Source organism: Lampris incognitus, chromosome 9 (genome assembly GCF_029633865.1).
Source record: "Lampris incognitus isolate fLamInc1 chromosome 9, fLamInc1.hap2, whole genome shotgun sequence".
In the NCBI taxonomy this organism is placed as follows: domain Eukaryota; kingdom Metazoa; phylum Chordata; class Actinopteri; order Lampriformes; family Lampridae; genus Lampris; species Lampris incognitus.
Window position 1 is genome coordinate 59525270 of NC_079219.1, and position 19546 is coordinate 59544815.

Below are 19546 nucleotides of genomic sequence, written 5' to 3' on the forward strand. Positions count from 1 at the left end.
CAGAAACGGAGAATAGCTCTTAAAAGTGCCTTTGGGTTTTGAATGTGTAAATGTGTGTGTGTGTGTGTGTGTGTGTGTGTGTGTGTGTGTGTGAGTGAGCGATTGATGGATAGATTGATAAAGTGTGTGACAGCTAACTACGTGTTGGTATTGAAGTGCAAAAAGAAAAAATTATTAGTAAAAGTATAGGTTAGCTCTTTTTGCATCAATCTAGAAAATACATGACTCTAACACATAAATGGCATAGCATTGCCAGTAACCTTATCTAGCTAGCTAGCTAGCTAACTAGTATCTAACCTAACGTTGCCGCACAGGTCAAATGAGTTTTGAGCGGGAGATGGGCGAACGCAACACTGCTCTGTCAGCCTAGCCTAGCTTGCTGGATAAAGTTAATTATCCAAACAGCTAATTGTTAGCTTTTTCAAATTGTTGGTCGTTTTAGCTAGCTAACTAGTTAATGTCAGTGCTAACGTTATAGAACGTTAAGCTAAAAAATAGATCCGGTCACTCACGTTAGGTTATTGAGCGCTAGCTAGCTAACCTAGCGTTAGTTTGCTTGCTAGTGCTAGCTAAGGTAACGCTACTCTTCACTATGGAAGTCATCACGAAAACCATCAATTTTGTTTGACAACAACTAGCGACAAATGTACTTAGAAAACGTATGTAACAATACATGCCAATGAACAGTGTTATATGTCATCACCGGTGACCAGCAATCAATCAATCAATCAATCAATCAATCAGAGGAGTAGCTGAAGTCCGCGGGGGGTCAAAAGCACGCTCGCGTTGCCTGGTGCGCGCACGGACGCCTGGCCAATCCTCGCGCTGGGCTCTTGCCCGGAAGTGCCGTGGGCTTCATAACAACGCAGCACATGTTTTGACGTGAGGACGTTCGTGGGCTGGTTGGGTCACAGAAGAGCCCGCCCCCATAACGCGATGACGTCACCGCCGCGCCGCTGACGCGGAAAAGGAAGATGGCGCTCGGAGCTCAGGTGAGAATACCAGACTTTGACAAACCAGTAAAAGAGCACCGTATAGATTTACATATGTGTGTGTGATTTAGGTTGCTGGATATACTACCGACCTGGCTGTTTCGCGCGGTGTAAGTAATGCTCATTTTGTTCCTTCGTGTGCATATTAATTAAATTAGGCTCGCTAACCCGTAATCCCGCGTGCTTTTAGCTAATAACATAGCACATTTTAGCGTTATCCAAACCAGCAACACAGCTGAGGTCAAGACCACTACTAATAATATAGCACATTTTAGCCTTATCCAAACCAGCAACACAGCTGAGGTCAAGACCACTACTAATAATATATACATATATTTTATCTTGACAGATGTAACAATGTAGAAAGCTTCATTTGTACAAGAAGCAGATTTTGTGTAAGTTTACATATTAATTTGAATCTCAAAGCAGGTGGGCTGTGAAGGAGAGCCCTTCGCATGTTTAATGTTTGATATATGGGCAGGAGTCAGCCAGACATTTCTCTGTTGTAGGCTGAGATGGACGGCATAGCGGTGCAACACGTTTCTTTCGATTTAATTAAAGATATTGTTAAGGATTCTGTTATTCTACAGTATTGTTTGTAACTCACTAAAATTTTATATTTTATTCTCCTATAGATCAGCAACACAACATTCCCTGATGGAGCATCCCCAGAGCTCAAAAGACTGGACTTGCACACTTTCCAGTGTCCATTTTGTCACAGGGCAGGGGAGTATCCTGGCCTTATGGCTCATTTGCAGGGCCACCAGAGGTCCATTGTAAAATATGGAGGTAAGTCCATTAGGGTTGGGCGATCATTTCTATTTTCATATCATCCAATCATGGCTACTTGAAATCGCCAATAGGCAATCCTATCGCCAGGGGGTGGTGGGAGTAGGAGGGGATGGGGGGGTTACGTCACAGCACACCAGTGAAATGCCAGCATGAACGATTTAGGCTTAGTGTTGAAGAAAAATGTAACATCTCGTATTTGGGAATATTATAGGTTTTACATGGTTTGTAGTAGCAGTACATTTATTTGTTTTTATACTTTATTCTCTGTTTAGCATTTCTTAAAAGTTATTATTGATGATAGAGTTTAATTTGGATTAAAGATTTTGAATAATCATCTGTCGGAGCTTTGAAATAATCGAACCTTTAAGCTTTCTACAAGCAATACAGTTAAAGTTACATGAGTAAACATAAGAGTGTGAACAATTTTATTTAAACTATTTAACATTAAAGGTAGAACAAGTAGTAGTGTTGGTAAACACAACATTCAAAGTTTGCCCCTGCTCCCCGGCTGAACGACACCAGAAGCACGCGCCCTCTGACTGCAGTTGCAAGAACACATCCCAGTGTACAGGCCAACTCCACGTTGCTCTTCATTCCCATCCTGTCCTTTAGTGCTCACCACTGGGTGAAAGCCAACCCCAGATTCACTCTTGTTTTGGAACGAGCTTTGTTTTGTTTGCCGTTTTGTCTTGTTATATTTGCGTCTTTTCCGTGCTGTATCCGCCATTGTCGTAGCTTCCTCTTGGATGTGTGCTTACAATCTTGATCTGGCACCTGGACGCTACTTTTTTTATAGAGTCCTGCTGCCCGAAGGTTAACTTCCAGAAACATCCCGTACACAGCAAAATAAGAAAATACAGACAGAGGACAGGGTTTCTGCAGATACAGACACCGTCACACACATCTAGTGGGTCATAAGTGATGATTGAGAGGGATTATTTTTGTATTAGTCTATACATTGATTTTTTTTTTCCCTCTCAATTGTACTTGGCCAATCACCCCACTCTTCTGAGTCGTCCCGGTCTCTGCTCCACCCCCTCTGCCGATTCGGGGAGGGCTGCAGACTACCACATGCCTCCTCCGATACATGTGCAGTCACCAGTCGCTTCTTTTCACCTGACAGTGAGGAGTATCGCCAGGGGGACGTAGTGCGTGGGAGGATCACGCTATTCCCCCCAGTTCTCCCTCCCCCCTGGACAGGTGCCCTGACCGACCAGAGAAGGCGCTAGTGCAGCGACCACGACAGATACCCACATCTGGTTTCCCACCCGCAGACACGGCCAATTGTGTCTGTCGAGACGCCCAGTCAAGCCGGCGGTAACACAGGGATTCGAACCGGTGATCCCGTATTTGTAGGCAACAGAATAGAACATAACAAAATGTGGGGAAAGTTTCACACCCCTTCACTTCCCCCACATTTTGTTATGTTACAGCCTTATTCCAAAATGGATTAAATTCCTTTTTTTCTCATCAATCTACACACAATACCCCATAATGACAAAGTGAAAAAGGTTTTGTAGAAATTTTTGCAAATTTATTAAAAATAAAAAAGTGAAATATTGCATGTACATAAGTATTCACACCCTTTGCTATGACACTCAAAATTGAACTCAGGTTCATGCTGTTTCCACTGATAATCCTTGAGATGTTTCTACATCTTGATTGGAGTCCACCCGTAGTAAATTCAATTGATTGGACATGATTTGGAAAGGCACACACCTGTCTCTATAAGGTCCCACTGTTGACAGTGCATGTCAGAGCAGAAACCAAGCCATGAAGTCAAAGAAATTGTCTGTGGACCTCCGAGACAGGATTGTATCGAGGCACACATCTGGGGAAGGGTACAAAAAAATGTCTACAGCTTTGAACGTCCTGAAGAGCACAGTGGCCTCCATCATTCGTAAATGGAAGAAGTTTGGATCCACCAGGACTCTTCCTAGAGCTGGCCGCCCAGCCAAACTGAGCAATCGGGGGAGGGCCTTGGTCAGGGAGGTGACCAAGAACCCGATGGTCACTCTGACAGAGCTCCAGCGTTCCTCTGTGGAGATGGGAGAACCTTCCAGAAGGACAACCATCTCTGCAGCACTCCACCAATCAGGCCTTTATGGTAGAGTGGCCAGACGGAAGCCTCTGCTCAGTAAAAGGCACATGACAGCCCGCTTGGAGTTTGCCAGAAAGCACCTAAAGGACTCTCAGACCATGAGAAACAAGATTCTCTGGTCTGATGAAACCAAGATTGAACTCTTTGGCCTGAACGCCAAACGTCACGTCTGGAGGAGACCAGGTACCTCTCATCACCTTGCTAATACCATCCCTACAGTGAAGCATGGTGGTGGCAGCATCATGCTGTGGGGATGTTTTTCAGCGGCAGGAACTGGGAGACTAGTCAGGATTGAGGGAAAGATGAACGGAGCAAAGTACAGAGAGATCCTTGATGAAAACCTGCTCCAGAGCGCTCAGGACCTCAGACTGGGGCGAAGGTTTACCTTTCAACACGACAACGACCCTAAGCACACAGCCAAGACAACGAAGGCGTGGCTTCGGGACAAGTCTGTGAATGTCCTTGAGTGGCTCAGCCAGAGCCCAGACATGAACCCCATTGAACATCTCTGGAAAGACCTGAAAATAGCTGTGCAGCGACGCTCCCCATCTAACCTTACAGAGCTCAAGAGGATCTGCAGAGAAGAATGGGAGAAATACCCCAAATATAGGTGTGCCAAGCTTGTAGCTTCATGCCCAAGAAGACTTGAGGCTGTAATCGCTGCCAAGGGTGCCTCAACCAAGTACTGAGTAAAGGGTGTGAATACTTACGTACATGCAATATTTCAGTTTTTTGTTTTTAATACATTTGCAAAACTTTCTACAAAACCTTTTTCACTTTGTCATTATGGGGTATTGTGTGGAGATTGATGAGAGAAAAAGGAATTTAATCCATTTTGGAATAAGGCAGTAACATAACAAAATGTGGGAAAGTGAAGGGGTGTGAATACTTTCCGGATGCACTGTACATCATCATTTGAAATTAAGACTGGTCAAGTTTCCTTAAGGGATAATGCCTCACATATTATGAATTAATGTGTTATTTCTGTGCCCCAGAATATCCTTGGTGTTAACTAGTTATCAATGTTACACAATGTTATGAAACATTGTGGGCTCATTTGCTGTTTGTGCGAGCTTTCACATTCCAAATTAGATTTTTATTCAGGTTCTGTTAGTAATGCTGGAATAATAACCTAATGTGGGTTTAATAGCACAATTTGAGGATTATCACACATTCACTCTACAAAAGTTCAGGTTATAGGCATGGACCCTCTCTTCTAGAAAAAATATTGTGGGTGACATGATTATTTATTGCTCTCATACAAACACCTTTTTTTTCCCTTCAAATTATGTATTTACAAAAATGCTTTTTTTTTCTTTTTTTTTGCATGTTTATAGAATCTTCTAAATCACTTTATGTCTTTCTTGTAGGATATAATGTCTATAAGTGCCACCTTGGCTGTGTGGCCAGCAGCCATTATCACTGTGGCTTTTGCCCCCGAATCATTGTGAGAAAGGAGCTGTTCTTTAATCACTTTAAAAACTGCTGCACTCAACGCCCGACGACGGCTCAGGCAACTACAGCAACGGTGGCTACGCCTCTGACAGTTCCGGCAACGACGGCGACTCTGGCGACTGCGCCGACGACGGCTCCGGCAACTACAGCGACGGTGGCTACGCCTCTGACAGTTCCGGCAACAACAGTGACTCTGGCGACTGCTCCAACGATGGCTCCGGCAACTAAAGTGATGGCGGATTCGGTGACTGCTCCAACGGCTCTGACAACTTCAGCGACATCTGCTCTGGTGGTAACGACAGCTCTGGCAACTACAACGACAGCTCCAGCAAAAGGCCGTCACATTTCCACAGCCCCCAAAATATTGAAGTCGAAACTAAAAAAAACAACATGTTGTTTTTGTAACTTACAACTCCAAAAGAAGAACCTCAAAATGCACATGCAAAGGCATCACTCATCAAAAACATCAGACATTACAGCAAATCACCATCTACAATCAGTGTGTATTGATAAAAAAAGGGGAATTTTTGCTGTTTCCAGAACCTTTAAGGGTCCCGTGCACTGCATTCATGTCCAAAAATGTACCTGGGGTATTAACCACCAAGTGTCCTGTCAATTGGAAACATGCAACAGGGCATATGACTATGCACGGAGATGTGGGCTAGTGGGGTTTGACTGTGACCATGTTCGGTCCTTGGTGTATAGTCCTGTGGCCACCAATTCAGCTATTGTTCTTGATGAAGGAATCCTCATAGAGATGGTAGTGAACAAGTGGTTTAGCAAGGACACCGAGAGTGAGTGTCTGAGAAGGAAGCTGGCTGCTGATACAGATGGTGCACCACTGAGTGTTGAGGTGAACCTTGGCCAAGGTCAGGGACACATTTATTTTTCTGTGTTGGAACCACTCATCTCCCCCTATTCTAGATTGGGGAGGGTCATGGTCCACTATGAGGATACCAGAAACACATGGCATTGCCCTTGCTCAAAACCCCGAAAATCCTGCCCACATAAATCCATAGCCAAGTGGCACCTGCACCAGTCGAGGCCTGACTTGTTCACAAAAATTGAAACTTGTTGTGAAGACTCTCCCGAGACATTTGTGGCTGAAGGAGCACCTGTGGTAGATGACACACAAGCTGAAAATATTCCTCTGTATCCCCCAGAAGGAAAGGTGCTAGTGGAAATGGTAGAGTACCTTATATCACATAAGGCCCTCCCAACAAGCCTTCCGAAAAACTTGGCATCATTACAGTCATCAGAGGACATGCCGAGGCACTTGGTTCCACAAGAGAACTATTGCCACAAGTGTCCCGGCAAAGTTCTCCTTTCTGAACCGATTGCCATATCCAAAAAAGCAAAGATCGTCACAGTCGCTGGAATTGTAGAGGGTAGGTTGGATTTCATGACAAATTGTTATTGCCTAATGTTTTAGTTGCATGCATGAGCAGATATGTGGTTTGTCATTCAGTAGCCACCATGTCACTGACGAGACTTCAACATCCTTTTTTACAGGTGTAACAACATATTGTAAAAAATGTGCTGCATGTGGCATATTTTACCGCTATCAGGAGTGGGCAGAGGGGCTGCATAATTTTAATGATCATGTCATTTTAACACATCATTTCTGCCTATTTCTCAGGAACTCGATACAGGTAATACAAGTTTGATATTTTGTGTGTGTTAGCTTGTGTTCCTTTCCATTTGATACCAACCTGACAGTTTTTCCTCCACATCCATTTGTAGAACCATACAGCAGTGGGAAGAGTTGTGGAAGCTTTACAAGCCACAAACAATCAAAAATACCCAGACCACGATTCCATACTCTACGGGTACCGTCATTTTGAAGCCCTTTCATCACACAAGTACGATTTGTCTTGTGTACACCGTGGAGATCATCCTGCTGTTGGGATCATGGATTTGCACAAGAAGGGAGTTTTCAGCATGGCAAGTGAGTGCTTATTCTTCACATCTCTTGTGGGGTCCGTTGCAATGACTGACGTTATTTTGACAACTGTTGGTTTTTCAGTGAGTGACTTCCAAGAGCCACCGCTTCAGTTTGATGGCCAGGTTGACACTGAAGACCTCTTGCGTCCTGTTAGCCGAGAGGTCCTTTGTCGAGGCTTTCTTAAGAGTAAGTGAAGCTTTTCAACTTGGAGGAATTGAAAGGGAGGTATTTAAAGAGTGCTCTGTGCCATTTATTCCCAACTGCAGGCATTTGTCAGTTTTTGTATGTTTGCTAGGATCCGTGGTAAATGTGCCTGTGTGTTATCTGGCTCTTACCTAGGTAATGCTGCAAATCCATGTGTGGTATCCCCATCATACCATAAACGGGCACCTTGGATAGGTCCTCATTCCAGGGCCAACAGCACTGTGTTCAGCACCGACTACATGAAGGGTCAAGGCAGAAAACGGTCAAACTCAACAGAGCAGGCAGAGATGGATACCACAGACGAGAGACTGACAAATGAAATAATGAACTTGAAGGTGAGATTAGCTTTAAAGATTATTTTCCTTCAAACTGTCATGGTTATTAGATGTCCATGCATAATATAACAGACTTGTGTAAGCAACACATTGAATATAATTTAGCTTTAGTCTGTCCATAACAGCTTATCTGTTTGTTAATGGACGTGGCCGTGATTTCACAGGTGGATGCAGTGCGAAACTTGGTGAAGCACTGTGGCCTTGACACAACTGGATCAAAAATGGATCTTGTCATCCGCTTGAGGGAGCAGATGAAAAGCCGTAGTACTTATGACAAGGTGTTCCAGAAGGTCTGGGGTGCATCTGGTAAGTTAAGCAAACCAGAATTTATGAGAATTTTGCTGAGAGAAAATCAAAGGTCTTCAACTGAGAGTATTTTGAACACCATCAGTAAGGTGCTATAGGTTCAAATTAAAGGGAAATTTCACTACTTTTTGTGTGGGTTCAGAAAACTACCCCTCATTGGTAGTAGGGTCTTAAAATCTTAACTCTTCAATCAAAAAAATGACAAATTGAATTGGACTAGTTTTGAAAACAAACATGAACAAACAAACATCGTTTTGTCGTGCCTGGATGCGACAACTACAGAAAGAAGAGAGAGGAGGTAGTAAGCGTAAGCTACCACTGATTACCAACATGTTGAACGGTGCAAAGAATGGCTCCAAGCGGGCGTCCGGGTAGCGTAGCGGTCTATTCCGTTGCCTACCAACACGGGTATCACCAATTCAAATCCCCGTGTTACCTCCAGCCTGGTCGGGTGTCCCTGCAGACACAACTGGCTGTGTCTGCGGGTGGGAAGCAGGATGTGGGTATATGTCCTGGTTGCTGCACTAATGCCTCCTCTGGTCTGTCGGGGCACCTGTTCAAGGGGGAGGGGAAACTGGGGGGAATGGCGTGATCCTCCCACGCGCTACGTCCCCCTGGTGAAACTCCTCACTGTCAGGTGAAAAGAAGCGGCTGGCGACTCCACATGTATGGGAGGAGGTATGTGGTAGTCTGCAGCCCTCCCCGGATCGGCAGAGGGGGTGGAGCAGAGAGCGGGATGGCTTGGAAGAGTGGGGTAATTGGCTGGATACAATTGGGGAGAAAAAAGGGGGGCAAACCCCCCCCCCCAAAAAAAAGAATGGCTCTGAGCAATTAGAAAAAAAAAATATGACGGGACTGCACCAACATCAGCTCTGGGAAATCTGTGGGTTTGCTCTTTGCATTTTGAAGCAGATGAGTACAGCAGTGGCACACAGTCAGAGCTGATGGGAGGAAGCATCGAGAAACTGCTGAAGACATCTGCTGTGCCCACTCGTTTTGGAAGCGATATTGGCCATGGCGAGGGAGAGCCCCAGGAGAAGCGAGGTCGAATAGAGGTAAGCTGTTTTTAGCTAATGTTTAGCTAACGTGAAAGCATAGCTAACATTCCATATTGTGTCTGCTGTATTCAGCACTGAGACAATTTACAGGTATAACCTCTAATCATAGTTATTTTTACTCTGTCATCATAGACTGAAGAACAAACTGCCTCTATTTCTACTGCCACTGCCGATGTGCCCAGCTGTGGGACAGAAACACAGCCTGTTGCTGCTTCAGCCCACAGTCGAGGTGGGCTCGTTCCACAGGTAAGACTTGGCTATGACGTTAGAAACTAACACTAATTGAAACTGTGTCTTGAGCTCAGAAAAAAAAAAGTGATGTGTTGTTGGGTTGACATTCTTACAGTGCTAGCCCAGGGCTAGTAGTAAGGCTGTATGGCTGTAGACATACATGCAGCTACTGCTGCACGTATGTCTACAGCCGCGTTTGTTCCCGGCTTCTTAATGCCATTTGAATTCTGTGCACTACCGTATAGCACTAATAAATATTTTGTTGCATTCAAGGAGCTTAGTACTTATATACACTCACTGGCCACTTTATTAGGTACACCTTGCTAGTACCGGGTTGGACCCCCTTTTGCCTTCAGAACTGCCTTAATCCTTCGTGGCATAGATTCAACAAGGTACTGGAAACATTCCTCAGAGAGTTTGGTCCATATTGACATGATAGCATCACGCAGTTGCTGCAGATTTGTCGGCTGCACATCCATGCTGCGAATCTCCCGGTCCACCACATCCCAAAGGTGCTCTATTGGATTGAGATCTGGTGACTGTGGAGGCCATTTGAGTACAGTGAACTCATTGTCATGTTCAAGAAACCAGTCTGAGATGATTCGAGCTTTATGACATGGCGCGTTATCCTGCTGGAAGTAGCCATCAGAAGATGGGAACACTGTGGTCATAAAGGGATGGACATGGTCAGCAACAATACTCAGGTAGGCTGTGGCGTTGACACGATGCTCAATTGGTACTAAGGGGCCCAAAGTGTGTGCCAAGAAAATATCCCCCACACCATTACACCACCACCACCAGTCTGAACCGTTGATACAAGGCAGGATGGATCCATGCTTTCATGTTGTTGACGCCAAATTCTGACCCTACCATCCGAATGTCGCAGCAGAAATCGAGACTCATCAGACCAGGCAACGTTTTTCCAATCTTCTATTGTCCAATTTTGGTGAGCCTGTGCGAATTGTAGCCTCAGTTTCCTGTTCTTAGCTGACAGGAGTGGCACCCGGTGTGGTCTTCTGCTGCTGGAGCCCATCTGCCTCAAGGTTCGATGTGTTGTGCGTTCAGAGATGCTCTTCTGCATACCTCGGTTGTAATGAGTGGTTATTTGAGTTACTGTTGCCTTTCTATCAGCTCGAACCAGTCTGGCCATTCTCCTCTGACCTCTGGCATCAACAAGGCATTTTCGCCCACAGAACTGCCGCTCACTGGATATTTTCTCTTTTTCGGACCATTCTCTGTAAACCCTATATATGGTTGTGCGTGAAAATCCCAGTAGATCAGCAGTTTCTGAAATACTCAGACCAGCCCGTCTGGCACCAACAACCATGCCACGTTCAAAGTCACTTAAATCACCTTTCTTCCCCATTCTGATGCTCGGTTTGAACTGCAGCAGATCGTCTTGACCATGTCTACATGCCTAAATGCATTGAGTTGCTGCCATGTGATTGGCTGATTAGAAATTTGCGTTAACGAGCAGTTGGACAGGTGTGCCTAATAAAGTGGCCGGTGAGTGTATACTATGTTTTATTTTTTTTTGTGGACTTTTCCCCCTTTTTCTCCCCAATTGTATCCGACCAATTACCCCACTCTTCTGAGCTGTCCCAGTCGCTGCTCCACCCCCTCTGCTGATCCGGGGAGGGCTGCAGACTACCACATGCCTCCTCCAATACATGTGGAGTCGCCAGCCACTTCTTTTCACCTGACAGTGAGGAGTTTCACCAGGGGGGCGTAGCGTGTGGGAAGATCACACTATTCCCCCCAATTCCCTCTCCCCCCCTGAACAGGCGCCCCGACCGACCAGGGGAGGCGCTCGTGCAGCGACCAGGACACACACCTACATCCAGCTTCCCCCCTGCAGGCACGGCCAATTGTGTCTGTAGGGACGCCCGACCAAGACGGAGGTAACATGGGAGATTCAAAAACCGGTGATCCCCATGTTGGTAGGCAACGGAATAGACCGCCATACCACCCGGACGCCCCTTTTTTTCATTATTTTTGACCAGCTTCGAAGCCCTTCCCCCACTGTTTTATGTGGTTACCAGCATTTCAGTGTGCCGCTGTTGGGATGGTCGTGAACAATAGAAGATTTGCTAATAGCTTCCTAGCTGTTTGTTACCAGCTGCTTCATCTGCAAATGAACAGATGCAGGGTTGTTCTTGCAATTTCCATGCAGCCTTTTTTCACCTGCCTATTTCTTGTTGGGGGTTGGATGAGCATGGTTACAACTGGTCTAGCAGTAATGGCCTATATTTTAGGCCTCCAATCTTCCCACTGTGTTTTCCTTGCCATGAGCTCTGATTAAAATGTGTCTACAAATGAATAAATGCTGTGTTGTTGTAAACTAACAGCCAGCTAATCACTTCTTTCTTACTCTGCCAACATAGCATCGAAAAACTACTTCTACTGCCAGCGTGCCTAGCTGTTGGACAGAAACTGCATCGACTGCTGTTTCACCCCCGAGGCAAAGTGGGCTCTTTCCAGAAGTAAGACAGCTTTTCTTGGCCATTATGTTATGTCCCTTTTTCCACTGCATGGTACTGGCTCAACTCTACTCTGTTTGACTCTACTCGCTTTACTTTTTGGGATTTCGTTTTCCACTGCAGATAGTATCCCCTCATGGTGAAGCCCCACTGGTCATTTGTGGGCGTGTTGACTAGTTGTTGTTTTCTTTAATATTTTATTTATATTTAAATAAATATACATTTATTTATATTTTATTTATTTTTCGTACCATGTGGTGGTACGAAAAAAGTAGCTGATACCCGGTACGATCCCTAACTTTTTTTTTTATTACTTTATTGATCCCCATGGGAAAATTCTTCCTCTGCATGCAACCCATCCTAGCTGTGTAGCTAGGAGCAGTGGGCAGTCACCATGCAGCGCCCGGGGACCAACTCCAGTTCGACTTGCCATGCCTCGGTCAGGGGCACTGACAGGAGTATTAACCCTAACATGCATGTCTATTTGATGGTGGGGGAAACTGGAGCACCCGGAGAAAACCCACTGCAGACACGGGGAGAACATGTAAACCTCCACACAGAAAGGACCTGGGATGACCCCAAGGTTAGACAACCCTGGGGTTTGAACCTAGGACCTTGTTGCTGTGAGGCGACAGCGCTAACCACTGTGCCATCGTGCCGCTGGTGGAATGGAAAACCAAAAAAAGCGAGTAGAGTTGAGTCGAGCCGGTGCCATGCAGTGGAAAGGGGGCATTAGAATCTTTACCTTGAGCTCTGAGCAAAATGTGGTGACTTGTTGTGTGGGTATTCTTACAGTGGGCCTGTTGTTACCTGCTGCCTCATCTGCAGATGAATAGACTGGCGTAGTAGTCCTGGCTTATAGCCTTGGCTTCCAATTTTCACATTGTGTGTTTTCCTTTGCCTTTAGCTCTGATTAAAATGTGATCTGTTACAACACAGTTAGGCAGGCTACTTTTGTGTTTGGCCACCAACATGATCAACGTTTCAATATGCCACTGATGGCTGGAATGTGGATCGTGAACAATAGGTGATTTGCAGGTTGTTTCCTAGCCTGTTTTTACTTGCTGCTACATCTACAGATGAATAGATGTATGGTTGTCCATGCAGTTTCCATGCAACCTTTGTTCACCTACCTATTAATTGCTAGGGGTTGGATGGACATTATTACAGTACACTCATTTGTAAATGAAAAGTTTGGGGTATTGGGGATGGGTATCCCCTGCCACATATTGATTGCTACATTACCTTACAGTATGATATACTTTTTTTTTTTATTGTAGGTTGCCATTGTCAGTCCATCATTATGGAAGGCAGTGGCAGGGATGAGGACCTCAACACCAGTCAAACAAACAGAACAGGGTGCTCGACGACATTTGACTGTAAGTAAAGCAATGTGGGCTAGCAATGTGGCCAAATATCTTTTTTCAGGCTGATTTGAAATGATGTCTGACGGGGCATCCAGGTAGCGTAGCGGTCTGTTCCATTGCCTACCAACACGGGGATCCCAGTTCGAATCCCCGTGTTACTCCGGCTTGGTCAGTTGTCCCTACAGACACAATTGGCCGTGTCTGCAGGTGGGAAGCCAGATGTGGGTATGTTTCCTGGTTGCTGCACTAGTGCCTCCTGTGGTCGGTCGGGGCGCCTATTCGAGGGGAGGGGGGGACTGGGGGGAATAGCGTGATCCTCCCACGCGCTACGTCCACCTGGTGAAACTTCTCACTGTCAGGTGAAAAGAAGCGGCTGGTGACTCCACATGTATGGGAGGAGGCATGTGGTAGTCTGCAGACCTCCCCGGATCAGCAGAGGGGGTGGAGCAGTGACCGGGATGGCTTGGAAGAGTGGGGTAATTGGCCAAGTACAATTGGGGGGGGGTCCAAAAAAAAAAAGTTATGTCTGACTAAATATTGCAATTTGTTGACTAAAACCTTTCTTGCATCATCACTTCAATGTAGCTGGGCTCTGGGACAGCAAAACAACCATCAGTTGACCTTGACACCAGTTTCAACAGCATGAAATGCTTGGATTCTCATGATGAGAGCTTCCATCCAGAATCAGACTCCACTACCATGTCATCTTCTTATGACGAGGCCGAGCAAGAGCCAAAGGCAGTAGTGTACCAGTCCTGTGTGCTGGAACTCTTCAAGATGTGCCAGAAATGTGGCTCGCCAGTGAATAACACCAGCGTTACTTGTTTTGGCGCACAGATGATGGTGGCATGGGACTGTCTCAAAGGACATTCTGGAACTTGGAAATCATCCCCCGATGTTTGAGGAATGCTAGAAGTTGACTTGCTTGCTGCCTCTCCTGTTGTATTTACAGGGTTGCCACAACCTTAACCCGCGATCACAGATTTAGATGAGTTTCAAAAGTCATGAACAGAAGACATACCTCTGTCCTGCCATAGACTTTCACACACTGCAGAGAGAAGATACTGGTGAAAGTCTCTCTAGAACAAAATCCAGAACCAGCTGAAAATGAGGAAGAGGAAACGCGAGCCCCGAAGTTGGCTCATCTGCCCAGGATAGGAGGTCTGTAAGAGGACTTTATGCCAAATTAATGAATATGATTGGTTGTGCTTCAAATTTCAGGTGTTGTTTCTAACAGCAATCATAATCCTTTTTTGCTCTCATCCCAAAGACATGACACGGCTGGGTATTCAAAGTATTGTCGCTACACTTTCCTGTTGGACAACATGAGGGAGATTATTCAGACCAGTTTAATTTTAGGTAAGTTCAGCTGAGTGGCGGTAACATAACCGTACCAGAAGTACAGCCTGCCACTTTCATATCTTTATTCTTCATCTTTCTTCTGGTTTCTTATAGGTCACTGTAGTCTCCCGCTGCCTCCATGGAGCCGGGTGTCATGGAAGCAGAGGCTTTTAAGTGGTCTGGTGGAGCTCCTGGATTTGTGGTTCGAGGTGGAGGTGATTACTACGGACTGATCTCCATCCATAAAAAGGATGAGGGAGGAGCACCCCCAAATCAAGTATCAGTGTGACTTGTGGCATGTCTCACAAGGTATTTTGAAGTGATGTTTGTAAAAACATTACTGTAAATATTTGTAGTGTTATCCATCTGATGATGATGATAACTTAATTAATTGATAATTTCCCCTTTTTGTAAGGTTTCCAAAAGTTGCTGAGAAAAGCCAAGAGGAGAGGACGGGGGACCTTGTTTGGCTGGTCAAAGTGAGTTTTGCTGTTCCCGAGGCGCAGCGTCACCACCATTTTAAAAACCTCTTTCCTGTGATAAATGTGATTTATATCTTGTTTTCCCCTTTCAGGTATGTCGCGAACCACACGTGGTGCTGGTGTGCAACATGCAGAAGAAACAAAGGTAAATGACATGCAGTCACTGACTTTTCTGTTCTTTCACTGATTTACTGTACAGACTGAGACATACTGTGTGTGAATAACAGCGAGAAAGGATCGAGTGGCATTTGGTAACTCGTTCCACCACCAGGGAAGTACAGAAGAGAAGAGGCTAGTGACTTCGGGCCCGTGGTGGCGGGAGTGCCAGGCGCCTTTCATTGGCAGAGCGTAGTGAGCGGGACTGAGTGTAGACCTGAATGAGGGAGTTCGGGTAGGCGGGAGCCATTTTAGTTGCTGTTTTGTAAGCGAGCATCAAGGTTGTGAATTTGATGCGGGCAGCACCTGGGAGCCAGTGGAGGGATATGAACAGTGGAGGGATATGAACAGCGGAGTCACGTGCTGTTTTGAGTTGGTTGAAGACCAGACGCGCCTCTGCATTCTGGATCATATGCAGAGGGTTGAAAGTGCATGCAGGGAGACCTGCCAGCAAGGAGTTGCAGTAGTCGGTGCATGCTAGAACAAGAGCCTGCACCAGGAGCTGTGCTGCATGCTCAGACACGTAGGGTCTAGTTTTCACAACCAAGCAGTCGAGGCCACGTGAACCTTAAAGGCAGACGCAAGAACGGTTTCTTACTGCAGGCCGTCACTCTGATGTCAGAAACAGTCCCCACCCTGCTCCAGTTCCAATATACCTGTCGCACTGAACATCTACTACACCTGCAAACGCTGAATTATATATCCTGTAGTCTAAACACATTTTTAACATATCATTGTCAAAAATAAATCTAAGCATGCTGTACTGTATATGGTATACATGTATATTCTGTCTTATCTCATATATATATAATATCTATATCTAGATATATCTATATATGTGTGTGTATATGTATATGTCTATATATGTATGTGTGTGTGTGTGTGTGTGTGTGTATATATACACACACACACACACAGTAAATGGTATACATGTATATTATGTCATTTCTACCTGTCTCATATATACATACATATACACACACACACATATATATATATATATATGTGTGTGTGTATATATGTGTGTGTATATATATGTATATGTATATATACACAGTAACCTGTTAACATACACATTTGTCCCAGCTTAATAATGACAGTTCATAATGTCATGTATAGTTTGAGTTATAAATACATGTAGGTCAATGAAGCCTCATCCACCTCCATTGTATTTATAATACAGCAGCTGTGTACTGTAGAACCTCCACCTTTCTAAGTACTCAGTACTGATAACGTGCTGATCCAACATGCACGCTGTCATAATGATGACAAGGCCGTTGGTGAGACGATGCCCTGCAACTACCCTCAGCTCGCTTGAATTTGCTCAAAGAACGCGTAGTGGCACTTAGAGATGATGAAATCGTGGAGGAGGTGGTCCACAAGGTCCAAATGTGCGCCTTGCAAATGGGCCTGATAATGCCAGACAGCACCGCGAGGGGGCGGAACCCTGCCTGGCTGTGGCCCAGTCACACCAACCAGAGGCAGTGGCGCACAATGCAGCAACAGCGATTTGGTGACAAGTTTTACGTGTTTCACGAAGTTTTTTGTGAACAAGGAGGAAATTATACTGCTCTAAGAACAAAGAAAGAAAGGGAGAAGATCAGCATTGGAACCGGGTAGAATATCTAATACTGAGAGTTTTTTTTTTTTACCTTGTTCTATTCCCCCCCCCCCTTTTTCTCCCCAGTTGTATCCGGCCAATTACCCCAACTCTTCTGAGCCACCCCGGTTGCTGCTCCACCCCCTCTGCCGGTCCGGGGAGGGCTGCAGACCACCACATGCCTCCTCCCATACATGTGGAGTCACCAGCCGCTTCTTTTCACCTGACAGTGAGGAGTTTCACCAGGGGGACGTAGCGCGTGGGAGGCTCACGCTATTCCCTCAGTCCCCCCCCCACCCCCCCGAACAGGCGCCCTGACCGACCAGAGGAGGCGCTAGTGCAGCGACCAGGACACATACCCACATCTGGCTTCCCACCTGCAGACACAGCCAATTGTGTCTGTAGGGATGTCCAACCAAGCCGGACGTAACAAGGGGATTTGAACTAGCGATCCCCGTGTTGGTAGGCAACGGAACAGACCGCCACGCTACCTGGACGCTCCCTCTTGTTCTAATTAATACAGTTTCAAGACTGAATGAGACCAAGTGACTCGTTAAGGTACTTTTGCTGTGTGCAGTATTAAATGAATACAAAGATATTATTTGAATAAATTAATGCTTAAACGCTAATGAAATATTTGTGTTAAAAATACACAAGTAAAATCACTGCCGTTGTCTGTCAGTGTACACAGCATAAACTCTGATTCAGTTTTCTGCATGGTCAGTAAGTCATCAGACTCAGTCATAGTGATGTGACGAATGTGTTTATAAGCTCAACATGTTTTCTGCGTGGTCAGTATGTCATCCGACTCAGTCATAGTGATGTGACGAGTGTGTTTATAAGCTCAACATGTTTGAGGCACAGAATACATCAGAGTTGAGCCTCTTAACATTGTATCAACTATAACTAGTAATTCAATTTGACATCGTTTATGTAGTGAATTCGGGGGCCAGCCGGGAAGCACCGCAGCCAGGACGCGAACCCAGGTTTCCCGCACCATGGGTGACTACGTTAACCAGTCGACTCAAAGGTCCGACCCGTTAGCCAACCGGCTAGTGAGTCTACACATCCTAGGTGATCGTTATATTTACATGGAAACTATTAAATTTTTCAAATTCATTCAATCTCCACATGCTTTATAACCCATTTATGAGCTCATAGTTTGACACACAACGCACACTACGCCAGTGAGCTGTTTCCAGGTCCAGGGTGCTCATTAACAACACGTATGATGTACAGTAACAACTTCACACAAGCTTCCAAATGTTTACTTAAACATGCAAATGAACTGTGATGGACCATGTAATTCTAGAAATTATATCTTGAGTGTATGTGGTGGATTACAAATGGCTGCATTCAAATGCAAATATGTCACTCGAATGTTATACTACACTGCCCACATTAAATGTTATACTACACTGACCACGTCAAATGTTATACTACACTGACCACGTCAAATGTTATACTACACTGACCACGTCAAATGTTATACTACACTGACCACGTCAAATGTTATACTACACTGACCACTTCAGATGTTATACTACACTGACCACGTCTGATGTTATACTACACTGACCACGTCAAATGTTATACTACACTGCCCACATTAAATGTTATACTACGCTGACCACTTCCGATGTTATACTACACTGACCACGTCAAATGTTATACTACACTGACCACGTCAAATGTTATACTACACTGACCACGTCAAATGTTATACTACGCTGACCACTTCAGATGTTATACTACACTGACCACGTCAAATGTTATACTACACTGACCACGTCAAATGTTATACTACGCTGACCACGTCAAATGTTATACTACACTGACCACATCAGATGTTATACTACACTGACCACGTCTGATGTTATACTACACTGACCACATCAGATGTTATACTACACTGACCACGTCAAATGTTATACTACACTGACCACGTCAAATGTTATACTACGCTGACCACGTCAAATGTTATACTACACTGACCACTTCAGATGTTATACTACACTGACCACGTCAAATGTTATACTACACTGACCACGTCAAATGTTATACTACGCTGACCACGTCAAATGTTATACTACACTGACCACATCAGATGTTATACTACACTGACCACTTCAGATGTTATACTACACTGACCACGTCAGATGTTATACTACACTGACCACGTCAGATGTTATACTACGCTGACCACGTCTGATGTTATACTACACTGACCACATCAGATGTTATACTACACTGACCACTTCAGATGTTATACTACACTGACCACGTCAAATGTTATACTACGCTGACCACGTCTGATGGTATACTACGCTGACCACGTCTGATGGTATACTACACTGACCACGTCTGATGGTATACTACACTGACCACGTCAGATGTTATACTACACTGACCACGTCTGATGTTATACTACACTGACCACTTCAGATGTTATACTACACTGACCACGTCACATGTTATACTACGCTGACCACTTCAGATGTTATACTACATTGACCACATCAGATGTTATACTACAATGACCACGTCAGATGTTATACTACACTGACCACATCAGATGTTATACTACACTGACCACTTCAGATGTTATACTACACTGACCACGTCAAATGCTATACTACGCGGACCACGTCTGATATTATACTACACTGACCACTTCAGATTTTATACTACGCTGACCACT

General features: G+C 45.0%; 1 protein-coding gene across 2 annotated transcripts; it reads left to right on the top strand.

Annotated features, from left to right (window-relative positions):
• Positions 1–967: 967 nt before the first annotated feature.
• LOC130118348 (uncharacterized) lies at positions 968–18277 on the top strand. Of its 2 annotated transcripts, none has more exons than XM_056286768.1 (18): positions 968–992; positions 1628–1781; positions 5256–6728; positions 6853–6992; positions 7084–7288; positions 7367–7471; positions 7625–7824; positions 7989–8130; positions 9040–9185; positions 9321–9434; positions 11804–11902; positions 13180–13278; positions 13852–14427; positions 14537–14625; positions 14722–14916; positions 15023–15086; positions 15182–15234; positions 16933–18277. In XM_056286768.1, the coding sequence occupies exons 1-13, from the start codon at positions 975–977 to the stop codon at positions 14167–14169; spliced, it is 3213 nt and encodes a 1070-aa protein (XP_056142743.1). In that variant the 5' UTR covers positions 968–974; the 3' UTR covers positions 14170–14427; positions 14537–14625; positions 14722–14916; positions 15023–15086; positions 15182–15234; positions 16933–18277. The 2 variants fall into 2 exon arrangements, with proteins under 2 accessions (XP_056142743.1, XP_056142744.1); XM_056286769.1 differs by having other exon boundaries at positions 9043–9185.
• Positions 18278–19546: the final 1269 nt, after the last annotated feature.

Excerpts from the sequence above, each read along its gene's own strand:
- LOC130118348 (XM_056286768.1), top strand. Across the intron at positions 7,472-7,624 it reads TTGTCGAGGCTTTCTTAAGA|GTAATGCTGCAAATCCATGT; the intron begins GTAAGTGAAGCT and ends GCTCTTACCTAG. Across the intron at positions 8,131-9,039 it reads GAAGGTCTGGGGTGCATCTG|CAGATGAGTACAGCAGTGGC; the intron begins GTAAGTTAAGCA and ends TGCATTTTGAAG.